The 23,588-nt window shown below is 32.4% G+C and overlaps 1 protein-coding gene across 1 annotated transcript in view; it reads right to left on the reverse strand.

Annotated features, from left to right (window-relative positions):
* LOC145284824 (proton-coupled zinc antiporter SLC30A2-like) overlaps positions 1–23,588 on the reverse strand; it is a 929,434-nt gene that overhangs the window by 17,140 nt on the left and 888,706 nt on the right. The window contains exons 5-6 of the mRNA XM_080133793.1: positions 5,949–6,234; positions 1,336–1,447 (exon numbers count right to left, since the gene is read on the reverse strand). Of these exons, the coding sequence (XP_079989919.1) occupies positions 1,336–1,447; positions 5,949–6,234 (398 nt within the window). The remainder of the gene's footprint in view (positions 1–1,335; positions 1,448–5,948; positions 6,235–23,588) is intronic.

The following is a 23,588-nucleotide window of genomic DNA, read 5'->3' on the forward strand; positions in this document are numbered from 1 at the left end:
ATGCCTCCTCAAAAAGTATTTTAAAACAGAACTAACATTACTAGTCGCCATTCGACACCAGTCATTGTGCTATATAATAAAATGAATTCTTTTAAATATGAATATCAGAATAATTCCAGTTTTTGTTTTTGAAAATGGTATACTGAATTCTACTATAAAGTTTGGTTGTTTAGTTTTAAGGCATATTAACACTTTTATGGTCACGTAATGTCAATCTAGCAATTCTGGAAAAAAAAAGTTTTCTACTTCAAATTCTTTATATCTTCAAATATTCATTCGTGGTGTTTAGTTTGGTTGTTTTGTAGAGGAAAATTTTTTTTTTTGACTTTGCAGAACATGATTGAGCCTTGGAAAGGAAAAATACAATAGCACCAATGTTTTGTGCGTTTTAGGTCAGGAAACCAGTATCTTCAGACAACCTGATCTGGTAGTATCGGTTTTTGCTATAAAGAAACGCAAATGAAATCGTAAAACCTATAAAAGAACCTTTCATATAATTGAACAATATGAATTTGCGGATCATAGTGCCACAGTATAACTAAATAACTTGTTTAAAATTTGAACCATATGAAACTAACTGTCTGCTCAGCTTTGCTCGGAACATGACATCAGGCGCTCAGGTTTGACTGTAATCTAATGTAAGATGCTGATCAGACAAATGAGCAGACGATCTTTGGGGAAAATATTGAAAAAAAAAATCGATAAATTAAGTGGTGTATCAGAATGAAATCCTAAGGGAATATCCCGGCTGTCTTAATTTAATTTAATTAAGAAAAAAAAACAAAAAACAAAAAAAAAAAAAAAAACGGTTGTCCAGCTCCACCCTACAGGAAAAAAAAATGTTTATCAAAAAAAAAGAATAGCAAAAATTAGTTTACTTTACAGTAGTTACAAAACCAAGACAAAAATGCAAAAAAAAAAAATAATAATAAATAAATAAATAAAATAATAATACATGAAAAGTACGTAGTGTTTTTTAAAAACTTTTGTTAAAAAAAATATGAAAAACACAAAAAATTGGTTATCTTATTTTGTTTGAAAAAATGTTTGAAAAAAATGTACAACTTGCGTATTTTTTTTTCACTTAAGAATAAAACAGAAGTTGGTTGATCGTTGTTTCTTTTTTATTTTCATTATATATATTTTTCTGGTAATTTTATTATATTTAAATGTTTCTTCTGTATTTTTCTTGAGTAGCGTTGTTACGATTTGATAATCAACGAAAGCAGGCAGTTGACGTAATGTTCCAAGCAAAGCCGAGTGGCCAGTTAGTTACGTCTGGTTCAAATTCTACACAAGTATCAAATGAAGTATTATTGTAAAAAGTGAGCTTACCTTCCATAACGACAAAAATGGTGTCACGTAGGACATTGAATGTCGTACATAGGACAATTATGGAGAAGATAAAAGTGCAAATAGGGTCGGCCAATTTGTATTCTTCTTTTTCCTGAAAGAAAAAACAAAATAAAAACAAATGGTTTATTTTTCTGTTTTTTTTTTTCAAACCAATAGTAAACTTGGCCTTTTATTAAAAAGTACGGACCGGAAATCAATTTATTTGAAATAGATCATGTATTGTGAAAAAAAATTGACCCACTCTCTCCACCAAGAAAGTGTCAACTGTTGATAAACACAATATGTGTTATGTGATAAATACTTGAATTGACCACGTCGGGGTCACCAGTTTATGTGGTCGGATTTGAGGGTCGTTTTGTAATGCTTTACGAAGTGTTTACACCAAGGCAACATGAATTCGTCGGCCCCACTTCTTAACTGCCCTTGCCTTCTTTGCTTTTTGCACTTTTTATTTACTATTTTTAATTTCTCTCTTTAATTTGATTAGTTGAAAAGACAGAAGCAGCTAAAGAAAAAAAAGGACGTTACAATTTGATGTTATTACCATATTATTATTATTATTATTAGTAGTAGTAGTAGTGCGGTGGTAACATTTCTTATACTTACCCGCCGCAGTTTCATAAAAAATTGTTCATTGTATTTTCTTCGTAACAACAAAAATAATATTGCTTTCATTTTTCAGTTAATTTTTAATTGAATAATCTTCATCCTGACGGAAATATATTTTTCATTGAAAAAAATTCGCCAGCATTTGCACCCCCTCCCAAATCCAAACTTTCGTTTTGCCCCTTTTGTTAATTGTCCGGACGATTCCGACGATAGCATGGCCCTTATTCTGCATAAGTACCGATAATTCAATATCACCTATTCATCTATAAAAATAAAAGCAAAAAGATGTGTGAGTGGGTGCATTTTTCTGTATGTCCACCAAAGGCTTTTTTCGTCGGGCTTCTCACTCTTTCTGAAAACTTTTTATATGCTATCTAAATCATAATATCTACGACTTAAGAACGGGGTTCGCGGCTAATTAGCCCGACTTTTATGCACTATTTTCGAGATATTTTTCATTACGCTTTTCAGTATAAAAAAAGCAAATGATGGGGCGGGGCAAACAAAACTAGGTCAAATATCACACGACTTAACTTTCTTGCACCAGTCAATTTCGCTTTATAAACGTAAACTTACGACACTTACCACTTCCTCTCCCCTCGTGACCGAGATGGTTAGGTCTCAGGGTTTTTTTTTTATTTCGTTTCCCCCTTCGTGTCAAGGCTTCGGGGTTCAAGCCTACCTTCCTACTAAAACTGTTTTTTTCTTTTACACCTTCAAACACCTGGCCAACGTTTTTTCTTTTTAACGGGGTTGTTTTGATCTCCCTCCCCCTAAACACACACACCTCCAAACACCCGGGCAACGCTGTGTATCTCCCGCTAGTCTATTATAACTCTGTTAAGATTTTCGCAGTCACTTTTTCGGTAATTATTTAATGCTTTCTTTGGACTAAATTGATATGAATGTTGTAATTAATTTATTCAACTCATTATTCCGAATCAAACACTGAGGGTCATATTTCTTAATTTAGTAAAAAAAAACAAAAACAATCCTGTTCTTTTGTGAAACATTAAGCAGGTTTATTTAAATCTCATCTTAAAACAGCATCCATTCAATAAAATATTTGGAAGTCTCAAGAGTCAGTGCTCCCTTCAAAGGCTTTAATGAAAACAAAATTATGATTAACAATGAAAAAAGAAAAGGAACGATCTAAAATCTCAAAATTTCGACACGTTAGTTAGAAAATTAAATAAAATTAAACCATCCTCATCCCCGCCGGACAAAGTTTTAGTTAACTTTTGATTATTTTCGACTTTGATAGTGCCATGATTGATGGATGATCCTACTGATGGGAATTGAAACTATTTAAAAAAAAAATCTTCCAAACGATTACATTATGTGCGTCCAATCATCTCTGTGCAATGCTCTATCAGTCGGTCTATTGGTTGGTCTGTCGCACAAGTTGGAAATAGTATTTTTGTTTATTCGCCACTCTTTATCTGTGCCTAAATCTAAACGCAGATTCCATAAACAAAGCTCCTTTCTTAGAACTGTATGCCTATGGAACTCTGTTCCGTTTGCCTGCTTTCCAACTGACTACAATATGGTCGTCTTCAAGTCCAATATAAACAAGTTCTTGATGAGCCGTCCCTTTAAGTAATCCAATTTACACTAATGATTACTACAATATTTTTCCATTGACTATCGCACACTTATTAAGCTTAATCCTCGAGTGGCCTTCGGGCTTTGATAAGTGGTGACTCCTTTGTAAAAAAAAAAGCAGATTGAATGGACTCATCTTATTTTAGATGTGCAAAGTATTCTATCTCAAAATTATAGTATTTTCGTTGAACTGTCATACTTAAGTTTGAAATATCATTTTGTTGTCTTGTCATGCTTAAGTTAAAGCATGACAGATCAATGAACATGCTATAATTTTGAAATAAGCATGACAGACCAACGGACATGCTATTTCAAACTTGGGCTTTTCAAACTTAAGAATGGCAGACCAAGGAAAATAATATTTTTAACTTATAGCATTTTCATTTGTCTGTTATGCTTAAGTTTTAAAACCATGACAGACAAATGAAAATGCTTAAGTTTTTAATAACATTTTGTCAGTAAAGGAATGGATGCATCTTAAAAATATCCTTTCTTGTTTTGAGAAATTTTTTTCAAAGAAAATGATTAAACGGATTAGGCTAACATCAATATCGAACTCCAACATTTAATAAAGTTACTGAAATACAGAATGACCCCCTATATACAACTTTAGACAGCACTATTTTGAGATTTAACTAATTTGGGCTGTGATAGCAATCTTTGATTCAACAATAGTCTCGGGATTATTTTGATTGCGGTCCGGTGAGTGTAAAGTCTAGTTAGGATCATACGTCTTTCAGAGTAGTGTCCTGTCCATATTGCTTTTTCCACCAAGTTTTAGCTATCAATGTCCAACTAATGCATAAGCACACCTGGGTAGAATGTGCAAAACTAAATAATTCTGACACACTACTCTCTTTGCGCTCATCCTAATTTAAACGGATGTGAGCCTCTTCAGTTCACAAATAGTTTGAAGGTCTCTATGCAAATATTCTAATGAATCATTTTTGGTGTAATCCAATGTTTTCCCTGGCCTTCTCTTCTGAACTAAGCAATAATCAGTTCTACGTGTAGGTCTTTTGGAGGTTGAAGGTTCAATTTTCAGTATGGTTGATGTTGTGAATACAATTACAAATTACTTGACTTCATGGCTAATAATGAGGGTTGCTTTCCCTCGCTCTAATTAAATAAAGCGTTTTTTTTTTTTTTTAATTCTGTACAAATTTCAGAGTTTGACAGAAAGATTTCAGAATTTGAAAAGATGCACACGAAGATGGTCAACAATTAGATTGGCCGAAATATGGGGAAAAAACATCCACGATGAGAATAGTACTTTGAATGATGCAAATAATAATACAATGAGATTTGAGGTCGAGACGAGCGGACATTTCGCCTTTTGCTCCCTCCAGCAAGTGTCAGGAAGGTGAGTGCATTAAGATGGTGGCATTATTTTGCAACTCAGAAAAACTGTTTTGACTTCATTTTTTGCTCAAGGAAAATGTGTCCACAAAGAACTTTCACATTTTGGGGCTAAAAATAAAACGAGACATAACGTGACACAAATTAGTTGAGCCTGGTTAGCCGCAAATGAATGACCTTTTGGAAATGCTAGGTGATGTATGTGGAACAGTAACAAATCTCCACACAAAAAAAAACTTATCTTCCCTGACTGGACTATATAAGCGACTGGAGACGCTTGTGAATTCAATATTCTCTAGAAACTTCCTCCTTTGCAGGAAGCCAGTAGAACCCAACCAGGTTGAATGCTACACTTGATAGGTATGGTATTTTGGCATTAAGAACCCCCCAAAACAGTACAAGCAGAGTTGCCAATATACTGATAAATTTAGTAAATTTGGTTTTTGTTTTTTAAAGCAGTTTGGCCCCCAAAAATTTTATTTGGCGTTTTTAGAAAAATGGCTTCAATTTTTGCTTTTTTAACGAATTACTTTACAAAAATATTTTTCTGATAGTAATTATTAAAGATTAATTAATTAAAAAAAAAGTTGGATCTTCAAATATTGTGTAGGTCTTTTCTTTTAATTTTTTTTTTTTTTTTACTATTTTACAATTATATCTATTTGAAAGTAATTATTAGTGAAAACGTTACAAATGTGTAATCGTAAAGCAGTTTAGGCTTCAAAAATGTTATTGCTCTGTTTAAGATTTAATTATTTGTCAACGATTTCGTATAAAATTTTATTTGGTAGTAATTAGTAAAGAAAATTAAATATCGTTAAGCTGTTGTGAATATTAACATAACTCTTCATCGAACAAAATCTACATTTAACAGTTCAATTCAATTAATCAGAGAAAGCCATTCTGTATACTATAAAAAGCTGAACACAATGTCCTGTTATCCTCCCAGAGAAAACACCCATTCTTGCATTACAATCCAGTATACACTCCTTTAACAAAGACCATATAAACATACTTACGGTGAATTTTATTATAAGAGCTGCAACCAAAACTCCTGTGCTCTGTATAATGTCTCCTATGACATGAATAATGGCTGCTCTGATGTTAACGTTTTGTTTTGGTTTGGACAAAGGATGACACTCCATAATGGCTGGTGTATTCTCGGTTGGCTCCTGTGAAAGACGATGGTACATCTGTTGGGAGTTGGCACCAGAATGGCCATTGTGGATGTGGCTGTGACTGTGTCCGTGATTCTTCACAACATCTGATTTGCAGCAGAAGTTGGAGTGAAGAACAAAACCCATGCTGAAAAAGGAAGAGTAATAAGATAAATATATACAAATGAAAGAGGGTGTTTCTGTCTGTCCATTTTGTACAATCACACGTCACCATACCCTGTAGACTGCTTTATCATTATATTCAAATGTTATATATTTAAATATGTATGAATAAAATATCAATACGAAAAATATTTCTAAATGTTTCTATGTTTTCTGTATTTATTTCCTATGTGTTGGCGTGTAGGAATACAAAGTCTTTTGAAAAAAAACAAGAATGTTTCCTTCAAAAACACATAATTTTCGACCGATCCTTCGATCTTCCTCAGTGTGAATGATGGAAACATGTGTAGGGCGGACAGGGTTAGCAGCAGCAGGGGAACGTGTATAGCCATTAAGGTAAAGATCTATTTGAATATGACCCTTCCAACATTTTTGACTTGGAATGGTCAGGAACTTGTGTGGCCTTGATTCAAAACCAAGTCTTTCATAAAACTTTGGAATTGGACACACAGGCATCCATCGAACATCCTCGCATATGTAAACATACATGCATATACACCCGCGCACTACCACATATGCTTCTTCACGTACTCATACAAACACAGGATACGCACATACGCGTTTATAGACGTGCGTACATATACACCTGGAGATTGATAAGCAGGTGTAAGTGATAAGCTAAGTGGAATCTCCTTACCAAAAGCTTGGACTTATAGATTTATTATGGTTCTAGGTGTGAGATGGGGTCAAAGGCACGCTGTTGTCTGGATTGGCTACACACATGCACACATCTACACACACACACGTTTATTTATTCTTTTAAAACGCTTACTCTGGATTCTAGTGTCTTTCGTTAATTGATATATACAAACATATAATGTTAAAAAAAAAAACGGGTTTGTATTACTGTACACATAGATTCGAAAAAGTTGTCAAAAAACAAATACATAACAAATAAATGTTATCAAAGGCAAAATAAGTAATTTTTCTTCCAAACTGGATATAATTTTCGTGGTTTTTATTCAATGTAACATGTTTATTTAGCTCAAAAAACATACATTGTTTACCAATATATTGGAAAATTCAAAATGGCGCCCGAGTCTCACTTTAACACGGTAAGTTCGGGAAAAGGTGTTATAAATAATAAACTAGACAAGATACTGTTAGAAACTCGCTCAATATATGTTACCGTGACATAAGTTGACATATATTCGGTGTTTTTTACAGTATTTTGTCTAGTTTATTATTTATAACACCTTTTCCCCAAACTTACCATGTTAAAGAGAGAGTCGGGCGCCATTTTGAATTTTCCAATACAAAACAAATAAAATAAAATAACTAAATAAATGAAGAATATTCTTTTTTATGTTAATTATCATTTACTTAATTTCTTCCTATTTTTGTTCAAACATTAAAATATTCGGACTGTTCTTTTTCTTTTTGCATGTGTTTGTTACATAATACCTTGGAATGATTACAGGACACGTTGGATTTCTTTATCTCCGTACGAATAGGATTTTCCATTTAAAGATTTAGCATTTATTTTGGATTTATATTACAATATCCCTTTTCTGCCCAATGTCCATTTCCCTTATTCTATGTATCTTAAATGTTTAAAAAAAAACGTTTCTATGTTCATTGTTTTCAGCAAATAAGGTGCAAACCAATAAAACTATTTGCTAATATTTTTCCTCTAAGGAAATGAATAAGCATAGAAAACTCATGGGTTATTAAATTGTATTCCTTATTTTCAAGCAATAAAAATTTATATATTTGAAGATTAACCCTTTCAAATCATAAAATTTAAATACATAAATTATGATTCATTTGGTCTATCTTGTATATTGAGAAATTTTATTTAGCTGGGATTGTCTTATATAAAATATTACATCTTATTTTGTAAGACCGAAAATTACTGGATTTGCATACCAGTAGATATATTTAATTTCATTATTTTGAAGTGTGTGTGTTTATATATACATATATATAACTACTTCATTTATTCACATAAATTTAATATACGAAAGTATAGATTTATGCGTAAACTTAAAGTATTTACTTCAAAAGTGCTCAATACGTAGGTAGAGCTAGTTAGTAATTTATAAAATATATATGGCGATTAAGCTACACTGAATATTCTGCGTTTCATCCAACTATAGGATTCGTCAGGCTTATGGCGATTAAGCTACACTGACGAATCCTATAGTTGGATGAAACGCAGAATATTCAGTGTAGCTTAATCGCCATATATATTTTATAAATTACTATATGTGTGTGTGTGTGTGTGTGTGTGTTATTTGCTTTTGCGATACGTTTTGAATGAATTAAATTATTTACGAAAGTGCATTTTTACCTAAATGCGAGTTGGGAATAATTTTTCCTTTAACCAATTTGGTACTCCCACATGGGGAGCGGCATATATATTGTTTTTAAAATATAATTATTCACTGACACGTGTTTCTTCGTCTACGACTCATCAGAGTGGCTGAATCTATATATATAAAATCACCTTTTTCTTCACCCTATTCCCTCTGCTTCACTTTTTGTTATCAAGTAAAATCTTTGACTTACTTGCAGTTTCATCAAATACCGGATTTTGCTAATTCTTACCCTCTAATGAGAAGGAAAGTATTTCTTTGAAACTCTGCAGATTAAGGACTATCCATTTATTTAGGGTTTCCTTTTCAAATTAAGCCTGACGAATCCTATAGTTGGATGAAACGCAGAATATTCAGTGTAGCTTAATCGCCATATATATTTTATAAATTACTATATATATATATATATATATAAGTTATGGCCCCGATAATAGCTCCCTACATCAAAGTGGCACTGTACCTTGTTTTGGGTGAAAATGTGATAAAAAAAAAATTAAAAAAGAAAATACAACTTTGTTTGTTGTATTCATTTGCAAAAGATCTAGCTAATTTGCATATTCTTTTAAACATTCATTTTAATTAATTCCCTAATAGTTTTTTCGGTTTTCTCATGGGACGATCATCTTTAGTTAACTATCACGTGTAATTATATTCATGCAGATACTCTACATGATTTATACTTGCATAATATTTGCGTAGAAAGGTTATAGTAAACACAAATCTCTTTCTATACATATTTATGTGTGCATATATATATATTCGTTTAAAAAATTTTGCCTACCAAACCCTATCTGTCAGTTTTTAGTCTACAGACATGAAGCTTAATATATAGATTATTTGATCCTATGTAAAACTTTATATTTGGGTTTTAGCCGGGGAAATACGGTGCAAAAGCGTGAAAATTTAAAAAATAGAATTTGGCAGGTGAGGGTCGAACGACGGCATAATGAATATGCATGCATAACGTAATAGCTATGTGTTCATGCTTTAATTTTTAGCCTTGCAGCAAACATGTATTCATAGTTCAGGCATATAACTTCAAAGGAAAAAGTAAATCGTAAGCTAAACGTTTTGATTTTGATTCTCAGTGGTTGGACATAATTATTATTATTTTTTTTTACTTTTAAAATCATTCTATTGGGTCCAATATAATATAATAATAAATGCAAAATCTCCATTAATCAAAATATCATACTTACGACCGGGCAATGCTAGGCGGCCTGCTAGTAATTATGCAAATCAAAAGAAAAAATCACACAAAACGGTCATATGTCTATGTAATGTATTAAAATGTATTGGAGTGTAATTATTTGGTTGACTGTTTTTCTGTCTAGCCAGACATTTGTAACCAGAATTTCCAAGATCTAATCTTCAATTCAATAACATTCGTAATCATTATTTCCATATAAAAGCTCCAAAGGCACAAACAATGCGATTGTCTATCCATAAATTGATTAGACAGAATAATGTTTCTTATATATTTTTTTTCATCTGCCATCTTGTAAGTCATGCAATATTTTAAAATCAAGCAGTGCATTTGAGGAAGTTTTCATGGATAAAATGATTTGCTGAAAGTCGGACGTTAGAATATGAGTCGGCAGTCAATTTTTAGATAACTTAGGAGTTACAGTCGGTTTTAATTTTTTTTTTCTAAAATAGATTAAAAAATAATGAATTATATCATGGTGTCCCAAAATTAACCATCTATTTTGATGCTGATTTATATTTCAAAATAGATCTTTAATTTTGAGACACTCTGATGCTTTCTAAAACTCATTCCAAGATTATGAAATATGTTTTAGAAAGTTAGGTTGGTGCAAAAATAATGTCGTTTTTGACATTCAACTAATATATATATATATATATATATATATATATATATATATATATATATATATATATATATAAGGACATTATTTTTGCACCAACCTAATGTCGTTTTTGACATTCAACTAATATATATATATAAGGACATTATTTTTGCACCAACCTAACTTTCTAAAACATATTTCATAATTTTGGAATGAGTTTTAGAAAGCATCAGAGTGTCTCAAAATTAAAGATCTATTTTGAAAATAATGTCGTTTTTGGCATTCAACTATATATATATATATATATATATATATATACATACACACATATATAAACGACATTATTTTTGCACCCACCTAATATCAATACATATATCTATAAACATATACAGTTGAGTGTTTTATCACACTGACATTAATAATGAAAGATTACTTTTTCTATTTAAAAATTATTAAAACGAACTTCTTAATATCTTGGATATAGGAACGACTTCATGAAGATGAATTAATTTGCATATTCCTTTGAAACACAAAGTTTCATTGATTAATCGATTTTCATGGATTCTTATTGGATGATTGGTTTTATTAAACTATTACGCTCGGTTTTCTTCATGCATATTTTCTACATTGTGCATAATTGCATAGCATTTAGGATGAAAACGTTCTAACACACGCACACATACACACACACACACACACACACACATATATATATATATATATATATATATATATATATATCGTGTCCAAATTAACTTTTTGTTGGTAACATCAAATGGAAATAACATCTGATGAGTTGGTCAGAAAGGAGATTTTTATGAACACATAAAATCATAAAATTGCCATCCCATTAACGAAACAGCTGTAATGAAGAAATCCAAGATTAAATAAACAAAAGTTATAAAAAAGAAAAACTGTAAGTCTTTGAATTTCAAGTTTTCTACTATATATAAAGTTATATATATATATAGAGTTATATATATATATATATATATATATATATGTTTTGTACTATATATATATATATGTATATTTGAAAACTGAAATCTCTTTATTTTAACTATTTAATATACTATATATATATATATATATATATATAAATAATTATAATAAAATCGTATTCCTGTCTATTTGTTTATATACATTAATTAACATGCATAAATATTACACAGTTTCACAAACACTTATTTCAGCATGATTTCTATATCTACTATTCAAAAGTAATCTACATTCACTGGGTGACCTAATTTGCATATTACATTAAAGAAAATCTATTTTAATAAATCTTATTACAACTAAGTAACAACAACTAAGGCTAGAACACTAAATGCTTTGGTTTCTGTTATAGCTGATGGCACTCAATTCATATTTTTAACTTTTAAAATCATTATATATTGAGTACAATATAATAATCAATAGAGAACTGACTCTAAAATCATAAATATAAAATCTGTATGAATTAAAATATGATACTTAAGTGTATTTTCCAATCGATCTACACCGCAAGGGGAGGGGGGGTAGTACTATACATTGGGTCCAATATAATAATCAATAGAGGATTGGCTACACACATGCACACATCTACACACACACACACACGTTTATTTATTTTTTTAAAACGCTTACTCTAGATTCTAGTGTCTTTCGTTAATTGATATATAAAAGGTGTTATAATAATAAATACAAAATCGCCATAAATTAAAATATCATATTTAAACATATTTTACGGACGGGCATTGCCAGACGACCTGCTAGGTGAAACTCTAACCTGATAACAAAATCATGAGGTCTCCCTCTCTTTTTCTCCCTCTTTCCACACACACACACACACACACACACACACACACACACACACACACACACACACATTTTAAACTTTGAAATAAAGCTTCATTATCAAGTTAGTAAAAGTTAGTAAAAACAAGATGGTGTTTGTTTCTGAATTTTTTAGATGAGGATTGATAAATTATATTATTTGGATTATTTGGACTACTGTTCCTATCTTGAGGATTAATGTTTCGGCCGATGTAACCTCCGACCTTTTTTCCGGTGTATTTTGTTAAACTCTGGAATCTTTCTGTCCAGTTCGAGAATCTGGACGGAACCCTTTATTTAAACCATGGAGGTAGCATGTTCTTGTTTTGTCAGCCATGACCGGGTAGAAATCTTGAGTGATTTTCAATTGTATTTTAAGTATCGCCTGCACTGAGGATTTAACCGAGTTTTACAAGATACATCTGAAGAAGGTACGGAGGTTACATCGGCTGAAACGTTGTGAATATAACACTCAGAGTAAGAACAGTAATGTGAATAATTCAAATAATATAAAAACGTTTTTGTTTTCATTTCTTTGTAGCTATTGTGCCTGTATATCCAGCAAGAATTCCGCATTGACAGCGCTAAACTTTATCTGTCGCAGAAACAAATAATCAAAGACGACAGTAAAAGTAGACCAGCTTTGGCTAAGCATATATAGTTAATAAAATATGGTCTTTCAGAAGCATTGCGGAAAAATGAATCGTGTAAGATTCAGAAAGCCATATCAATGTATATATTAAAAATAAAACTCCTGGTGTGGCATTTACGATGGGCCAATTGAGCAAGCTTCCTTTTGAAAGGAGGAGGAAATTTTTAGGGAATATTAAATTGACAAACCGTCTCCAGCTACACGTATATCCTAGTTTAGGTGATTTTAACAGCAATAGATTTTGCAGAGAGATGTTGCCATCCTGCAACTTGTTCCGAATAAGCATATGATTGCAAGAAAAATGCAAACAAATGTAACGAAGTACACGTTTACATACGTTTAAACATGTAGACAATTAAGACCCAACACGTTGTAGCAGATTACATCGCAAGGAACCGAAGACAAGTAAATACTCGACAGACATTTTCTATTGAAACAACGACATTTATTTCTGGGTACTTTCCAAGATAAAACATGATCATGCTACTTCACTTTGACCTATGTCCTCTCGCACGTGATCGTCGGTCTATGCATACGTTCTTTTTTATTATATGTTTTGGGACCCAACACGTTGTAGCAGAGTACGTCGCAAGGAACATAAGACAAGTAATGACTCGGCTCCTTTTTTTTTTTTTTGTAACAACGACATTTATTTCCTCATTCGCCCGCCATGCGTAACTTCTCGTTACGGTTGTGACGTTACCCACGTCTCTAACGTTCTCGTTTTCTCTTTTATAGTATTTTTCTTTTTCCTTACCGTGACGTCATTGTGCATGCGAATAGTTATTTGCGTATAGCCGCCATTAAACAAAGGGATTAAATTTATATATTTTATTTTCGGCTTGGTATTGAGATGTTAGTTGTCGATTCCTGTTGGCTATGCCACTGAATGTTAGGCCGAGTGTGTTGGCTTGACGCTACGAACAAAAATAACATGTGACGTGCCGAACGTTTCTAGTTATATAGAACGCACGGACGTAGTTCTAGGCATAATAGAACTGACGCGATGACGAGGAAATTGTTCGATGCCATGTGTGTTCATCTCTACACATTTATTGTTCAGTTAAGTGTTATCTCTTGAAAAACTTTTACTTGACCATTTCAGATCAACCACAACATATTCGCCGACAGTCTCTAATTACAATTATATTTCCTAGCCGTTTTTTTTTTTTGATTTTTTATTTCAATAATATGAGGTCTTATCAGTTCATAGAAATCCTAATGGACTTCGTTGAAACATAAATTAATTAAATCATATAAATCTTTCTTCGATTTTACCCTGCCAAATTAAATTATAGCCTTAAATCGACAATCTAGAGAGACCCCCCCCTCAGTTTCTGACATCTTTATATCTGCTAGTTATACGCGGTTTAGTTTTAATAATTAACACAATTCCTTTTTTAGTGCCGCATTGCTTACATTTTTGTTTGACAAACAGTTCTTGGCCTTCGGGACAAGAGCAAAGTGTAGTATCAAGGGAGTTAATTGCTCTTAACTCTGGGTCTCTTTTAAACCGGGTTTCTTTTTTCCAATAAATTCTTATATTTTTATATATTATTTCAAAATTACTAGCCGAATCACGTGTCTATTACTAAGGGAGTGATTCCGACTATAATTATGTAAAAAGGGACAGACCCAAGTAATTAAATAGATAAGTTTAAAAATGATATTTTGAGAAGGATACAATCGTACCCAGTAATCAGGAGTCAAAAGAAAATAGAGATATTCAATTTAGAAATGCATTCATTGTTCGTTCTTTTAGAAACAACTGGATATTAAAAATGTCAGTTAAAAGAATGGTCAATACAAAATTGAAAATAATGATTAACAAAGTAGGTTAGATTTTGAAATAAATAGTTTATAAATGAAACAATTCATTTAGGAATTTCTTTGTTTCCAAAACGTGATTAGGCTCATGCTAATTTGAACACTTGAAGGACCACACCTCTGACGTCATAAAGAAGGGGGAATTCCAATATATTGAGATGGATTCGCGTCAGTTAGAGGCAGAGCCAGAGAAGAGACTCAGAGGGAGCCGAATCGGTCAGATTGTGAGTTCACGCCCTCTTGGAGGAGAGAGAGAGAGAGAGAGAGAGAGAGGGGGGGGAAGATAAGACAATGTAATCGTGAAGGCTGGAATCCCTGACCATCATCATCACCAACTGTTATGAATAAAAGGATCACCATTTATATTTGTAACCTGTTTGTCTTCGTGTCTTCATTCCAATAAAGAAAGGTAAAGGTGTTTTTGTCTATCATAAACCAATGAACTTTCTATAACTCCCTCCAAGTATTATGTGTACCACCATCATAAAGAAGTATCTCCTCTCTGATGAGTTCAAAGAACTGTATAAACGTCTCATTCACTTGATATAAATGAATCTGTCATCACGGTATACACTCATCTGATATAAACACTCTGCCATATATGTACACACGAGATAAACACCCTGAAATATATATATATATATATATATATATATATATATATACACATACACTAGATACGGTTCATAATATGCACCGCCAGTATTCAACATAATCTTGAAAATGACATCCTTTAGATTTCTTGCTTTAGTTTTACTATACTGATTATTTTATTTATTAGCAGTAATAGCAAGCACGAGTGTCCTCCAGATGTAAATATTTACTGATGTATGAATATATACTTATTTAATTTTTTTCTAAAATACCTCTCATAAACCTTGTTGCTTGTGTGTGTGTATATATATATATATATATATATATTTCGGACGATGTCAAAACATCGTTAATTCACTACTCGCACAGCAGCCGCCGATTGGCGTAATGGTTAGAAGCCTTGACTGTCGTACGGGCAGTTGAGTTTCGATCCTGGCTTGAGGTAGTTACCTGTCTAGCCGCACTGATGAACTGCTGTGATACAGCGAAACAGTACTGTATGTGGATGACATATATATATATATATATATATATATATATATATATATATATATATATAAAACTCAGCGTCTGCCTGTTTGTGTACGAATAAGCTTCTATATGGTTTACTATTATACTAAACTAACTACATACAATAATAGGAGAGGCATCAAGGATCTGAAATGCGTATGATAGTGTGGCGTCAGGGGGAAGGATGTCACTTTTAGGAGGGAACCCTATGCACGGTCACACCATTTCACGTAGAGCTACCAAATTTAGCAGGAAGGGGAACTTTTGACAGGTTATACCATTCACTCCCACCAACGAGGGTGAGACCCCAGGGAGTTACTTATAACTGGAAATCCCGAGTACGCTCACACCGTTTGATGTACAATCATAGAGTTATCAAATATGACAGGATAACCCACCATGGGGGTGGAGGAAGTTTTGACGGGTTAAACCACTTATCCTCACTAACTGGGGTGGGGCTCCAGTGGTGTCATTTATAACTGGGGACCCTCTGCACGTTCACACTGTTTGATGTAGAACTATCTGAACTTGCCATGATAATTGACCATGGGAAGGAGGGGTTATGGATTACATCACTCACTCCCACCAACAGAGATGAGGCCCCATGAGGATTACTTATAATGGGGAACTCTAATTAATGCTCATACGTTTGTGTCAATAAAGATTCTCGCTACTACCCCCTCATGTTCGTTTGAAAAATTTCCCCCCTCCTCAACTACCACAAAGATGATTCGAGCAATACGGGGTCTGTCTGTGTGTCTGTACATCTAAAGGACGATGTAGTAATGCTCAACGTTTGTATGTCTGTCTGTCCGTACATCCATAAGACGAAAGGAAATATAAGATACAAAAAGTATGTAGAAAATAAATATCAGTTTAAAAGAACAAAACAAATATGTGTACGATTTAAAGCTATTTCAAGTCTTTTATATATTCTGTAATTGGCAGTGTAAAGACGTTAAAATTACTCATGTACTCAGATCAGCTTGTCCAGTCGGTCAAACCGTGTTAAAAACCATGCACGTTTTTAGTGTCCCAAATTTTTAATTGTATTTTCATTGCAAGTTGGAATCGTTTTCAAACTAAAAAACATGTTTTTCTAATGTAAAAAGAACCACTTGATCAGTTTACATGTTTTTGAAAAATATTTTCTTTACCTAAGCCGCGCGTGCTAAAAACTATCGATAGAAATTTAGAACTTGATAAAAAACAATTGTACGTTTTTCGCGTCCCAAATTGTTTATTTACGATTATTTTCTTGTATTTTCATTGCAAGTTGGAATCGTTTTCAAACAAAACAAATTACGATTTAAATTATTTAAAGTCTTTTATATATTCTGTAGTTGACAGTTTAAAGACGTTAAATTTACTCATATATATATATATATATATATATATATATATATATATATATAAAACTCAGGTCAACTTGCCTATTCGTTTAAACCGTGTTAATAAAAAAATCTACTGAACTATCAACATAACGTATAACTTTTTTCATAAATGAAACATAACAGGAAATCGTACAATAAATAACTGTTACCAAAGGCAACAGCAGTTACTTTTCTACGTATTTGCTTTATTTTTTTACGATTTAAACTATTTTGTGCGAACCTTTTCTAGTCTTGCACAAAAACACGCGCTCACATCTCAAGCCATATTTCTTGTCATATACATACGCGCACACGTACATATATTCACGTTCGCGTATATACACTCACATTCACGTGTATACACACACACGCTAACGTACACACATGTACTCACATACGCGCACACGTACGCACACATGGGCAACGTCACTTACCCTTTCAAAGGAAATCCACATATGTACAACAACTATAAAAGCAAGAGCAATAAGCAACTTCTTTCTTTTCGGACCAGCTTCCGAGATGAACGGTCGACGGACCAACAGCGTGCCCTTTCGGCGCGCGCCCACGCGCGCCTCACGCCACCCGCTACTATGCGTGGGACAAGAGTTAACAGGCAGTACGTACACCTTATACGCTTTCTCTCCACATGAACTGGATTGACATTCTCACTCTTTCTCTCTATATATATACAACTTGTGCCTGAGAATACCTTCGCGTAGCTGACTGCTAACATGGCGCACAGCTTTACTGATGTCAACCTTCTATCTTTTTCTTTGTCTACACACTGGACTGTCATTCCCATTTCCACTACATTGCTCAATCCCTTTTCCACGCGCGGACATGAACACGTGTTACACCTAATACATTCATTCTTCAGCAATAAATAAACGACATGTTTATTTTATCCAGCAACTGAGTCTTTGTTTCCTTCATTCCATTCGTTTCATTATTTTCTTTTGTAACGGGATTGTGATTTATATATCCTACAATTTTAAGTCTCTTTTTTTTACTGCATTAGATTCCGTAATTGGCAGTTCGAAGACGTTAAAATTACTTGCAAGATTATGCAAACAATATACTTTTTAGCCTGTTAAAAACGAGAAAAAGCTATAGCCGTTGACTTATGATAAGTGATTCATGCCATACTGGCTTTCGTTAAGAGTCGCACTTTGTTTACAAAGTCATTCGGCGGAAGTGATGTCAGACAAATTTTTAGGTATAGATTACCAACATTGTATATAGTGTAACTCTTTTGTAAGGAAATATAAAATTAAAAGCTTTCGTAATTTTTTACTTGGTTTCCACCTTAACATTTTCCATTAAATGACGACTTTTACAGATTTTCGGGTATGCTGTAAACGAATATAGCATTTAAATTTCCGCAAATAAGTAGTTTTTTTATATGTAATTTCTTATAAATATGGTGACCATTGTTGTACGCGCAAGCGCGTATATTGTTGTTATAATTAATATATTTACTATTCTATAGCTACCTATAACATATACTGACCCTACAAGTCACGAGTAGTCGATTATACATATAAAACTCAAACCAGCTTGCATCGTCGTTGAAACAGTGTTTCTGGGTTTTCAAACATTCTACGCATGCGCAGATTTCTAGCGGCTTGACATACTCGTTCCAAAATAAAAACAAAACTTAACGGCATTTTACGAATTGTTCTTTTACACACACACATATATATATATATATATATATATATATATATATATATATATATATATATATATATTACATTTGTGCATTATATGTTTTTCGAGAATTCTAACACAAACAAAATCAATATACACAAATGGATAAAAACGAAGATAATTAAAATGAAACCATACATTTTAAACGTTCCAAATTATTTAAAGAGATTTTTATTTGTATTTTCGTCGCAAACTGGAATCGTTTTTAACCGAAAAGAAATAAAACATAACTACTTGATCAATTTACATTATTTTTAAACATATTTTCATTATCCAATATTATATATAAGAAAAATAAAATTAGTTATAACCACGTAAACACCCGCCTAGCTGAAACCACTATCAAAAGATTTCCCCACTCCTTATCTGTGCCAAAATCAAAACGTAGATTCCATGAACAAAGCTTCTTTCTTAGAAGTGCACGCCTGTGGAACTCTGTTCCGGTTGCCTGTTTCCCACCTGACTATAACCTAGATGTCTTCAAGTCCAATGTGAACAAATTCCTGATGAACCGTCTCCTTAAGTAAGACACTTTATCAAATCTCCAACACTAACCCTTATCCCCGAGTGGCTTTCGGGCCTTGATAAGTGGTGACTACCTTGTAAAAAAAACACCCCCCGCCCCCCCCAAAAAATCCGTAAAACTATACTGCTGCAGGTGGTTATAAGAAATGTTATTTTTACTTCTAATAGGTAACACATAATTTAAACTATTGTTTCAGCTTAAAATGAAAATCGTTTTTTGTTTTGATTTTACGTTTATTTCGTTTTGTTTAAATGCCGAATCTGATAAAACTGATAAGTATTTTTGAGCCCGTTCGACTTTTTGCTAGGATAACGAATGTTTGTCATGTGAATAACATGTTTTGCTGACAGCTTTATGACCGATGTAATTTGGAATCCTTATGATTATTAAAGAAAAGGTTAGATATTTCTTTCTAATATTAATTAAAAAAACAAAACAAAAAACTATGTAACTATTGGCACATAATTACATCTAACTTTTTATATAAATGGAACACAACAAAAAATGGTACAATAAATAACTGTTACCAAAGGCAATAAAATTGACATATCATTGCTAACCGATTAGTTAAGAACCACCCCTCTAAGAAATTAAAACTATTAAACCGATAAATCCTATATCACTCCCTTTTATTTAGAGTAGATTTCTCACAGTAACCGTAATCAAACTCAATAGGAATTACTTTTCTACGAATTTATAATTTTTTTACGATTTAAACTACTTTAAATTCTTTTTACCGTTAACTTCCGTAATTGACAGTTTAAAGACGTTAAAATAACTTGCAAATGTTTTCAATACTTTGAAGATTATGGAAACAAACTTTTTAGCTTGAGAAAAATGGGGGAAATAATAGCCGTTGACTCATGATTATTGCTTTCTGCATTAATCCCTAACGGTACCATAATTGTCATTTTGCTACACCTTAACAGAGCGAAAGATAAATAAAACATTTGTCCATGAATAATTTATTATATATATATATATAGTCATCGACATACAGTACTGTTTCGTTGTATCACAACTCATCAGTGCCGCTAGACTAGCACCTATCCCAAGCCGAGGATTGAAACTAGGACCATCGCATTGGCAGTCGGCAGTTTCTACCCATCGACCCACGGGAGCGGCGCGCGTAAATAACCTCCACACACACACACACACACACATATATATATATATATATATATATATATATATATATATATATATATATATTATACTTTTCATTATATATAAATTTTTATAATTATACATGATCCAAAATTGTATATATATAATTTTATTATATATCTATCCATCTATTATATAAAACTCAAATCGTCTTGCTTGGACGTTGAAACCCTACATCCGGTCTACAGCTTCCGGTTTGAAAATTATGTGCATGCGTAATTAAATAAAAGCAAAACCGTAAAAGCTTTTTTTTTTAATCGTGTTTAAAATATGCCAATAAAAACAGAACTAAATCACATTTGCTTCTTTTTCATCAGCATTTTACGAATTTTATTTGTATTTTTCAAGTCAAGTTGGAATCATTTTCAAACAATTAATTTTTGTTTGAAAGAAAGAAAAAAATAATTCAAATCAAATTCGAGATTCTTTAGGAAATGCCACAAAAGCTTATTTCTTTAATAATAAAAAAGACACTTTCTTTCATTTCCATTTTTTAACAGTTTAAAACTTATTTAATTCATGTTTTATACGACAATTTTGAACGCTAAAACTAACACAAAGCATTTTACATTGTAAAAATATTATTAACAAAAAAAGAAGCTGAATTCTCTGGAAATTATGCGACGCTAATTGCAGAATGTAATGTAATATTTATTAAACAAATTCGACGATTTTTAAAAAAATGAAACAATGGTAAAAGTGGAATACATCTAGAAATCAACTTTTACAGCAAGAGCACTTCTACCTAACGTTATAAACTTTGTTTCATAAAAAAAACTCGTCAAACTTGTTTAATAAATGTTTTTGTAATGCTAAATATTTTGCGACGATTTTAGCGTCCCAAATTCTCGGATGAAAAATAGAATTAAAAGTTTTAAACTAAAATATTTGCCCTCAGAATCTAAAATTTAAATATTTTAAAAATAAAGTAAAAATAACCGATAAATTAAAGTGTTTACATGGAATAATAAGTAAATGAAAAAAAAAATTTAAACTGTTAAAATAAAGAAAATGAAAGAAAAACTACATAATTAAATGAAAACTAGATAAGTAAAAGTTTTTTTTTTAAATAAAAAAAAAATCGTACTAAAAACTTTTGTCGAACTGTTTAATAGATATTACATTTCACTCGGCAATTTGCGTCGCACACTTTTCCAGAGAATTCATTGCCAAACCTAAATATCAGCTTTTTTTGTTTCTTTTAAATAAAAATTAAAATATTTTTTTTCACAAGAACTAAGAAGAAACAAACATACGAAATAGAGCTGCCATAAAGTAGGTGTTCACTGTATGCTAATATTAAATACTTATTTTCTTTTAAAATGAGTACTTGTATGGATTTTCGAGTATGCTGAAAACAAATATCGGACTCAAATTTTCCGCAATTAACTAGTTTTCTGGATAGCAAGCAATGTAATCCCTTATGTTAAAAGTGGTCGTCATTGTCGTATGCGCAAGCGCTCATATTTTTTCTATAATTAATAGCTAGCCATAACATATACTGACTCAACGGGTCACGGGTAGTCTAGTCTATTATATAAAGGAGAAATGTCTGGGCATGTGTTTGATTTTATGTGTCTTAATATTTTATGACGCATAATATTTGAAATTTTGAACAAAATGTGTGTTTGTACCTTAACGGGCGCAGAATCTGATGGGGGTTCACGTAAAATCGTCTCTTTCTAAACCATTTCAACATCTGCGCATGCGTGAACCGCTTCACCTCTTGAATACGCAAAGTCTATAAATGTGCAACGTGTAGGGGACTAGGGCATATATAAATCCCAATCCCGTTACAAAAGAATAATGAAACGAATAGAATTGAAGGAAACAAAGACTCAATTGATGGATAAGATAAACGTCGTTTATTTACTGTTGAAAGAATGAATGTTTTTGATATAACATTTGTTCATGTCCGCGCGAGTGTAACCAATGTTCGTTGCGGGACTGGTGTTGTAGAAAGAAAAGGAAATGTGTGTTCATCTCAAGTTCGGATCACTATAGTTTGTTCGCACGTGGGAAGAGAAAGAAGTAATGTAGTGAAAATGAGAATGATAGTCCAGTGTGTAGACAAAGACAAAGAATGGAGAGTTGACATCAGTTAGTAGTCAGCTACGCAAAGGTGTTCTCAGGGACCAGTAGTAGATAGAGAGAGAAAGAGTGAGAATGTGTATGTACGGTCTGTTAGCTTTTTGCCCCACATAGTAGCAAGTGGTGTGAGGTACGCGTGTGCATGCGCATGCCGAAAAAGTAAACCGACCAGCTAGAAAGCTGGGCCGAAAGGAAGTAGCCGCGTATTGCTCTTTCTTTTATACTCGTTTCCGGAGTGTCTTTTGCGCATGTGGGGATTTCCTTTGAAAGGAAGTGACGTCGTCCTTGTGTGCGTACGTGTGCGCGTACATGTGTGTACGTTAGCATGTGTGTATATACACGTGAATGTGAGTGTATGTACGCGAACGTGAATATATGTATGTGTGTGGACGTGGGCGCGTATGTTTGTGTGCGCGTATGTATGCGACAAGTAATATAGCTTGAAATGTGAATGTGTGTTTTTGTGTGAGACTAGAAAAGGCTCGCACAATACTTCCCTTCCTAGGGGGAAAATATATATATGCAGTGTATATATATTTATATAACTACTTAATTTACTCACATAAAATTGATATACGAAAGTATAGATTTATGCGTAAACTTTAAGTATTTACTACAAAAGTGCTCAATACGTAGGTAGAGCTAGTTAGTAATTTATAAAATATATATATGAAACGCCGAATATTCAGTGTAGCTTAATCGCCATATATATTTTATAAATTACTATATTTATATATATATATATATATATATATATATATATATATATATATATTTTTGTGTGTGTGAGTAATGTTTTCGGCAATTGATTTTTCGTCCCGTTCTTTTTTTTTTTTTTTGCTGTTGGTGTGGTTGTTTGAAAAACGTAAAAAAAAGGAATGTCAAAAACGGAGTGTGTTCATAAAAAAAAGTATTTACTTACACG

The sequence above is a fragment of the Euprymna scolopes genome, chromosome 9 (assembly GCF_053919585.1).
Source record: "Euprymna scolopes isolate OS-2025 chromosome 9, ASM5391958v1, whole genome shotgun sequence".
Taxonomy (NCBI): Eukaryota; Metazoa; Mollusca; class Cephalopoda; order Sepiida; family Sepiolidae; genus Euprymna; species Euprymna scolopes.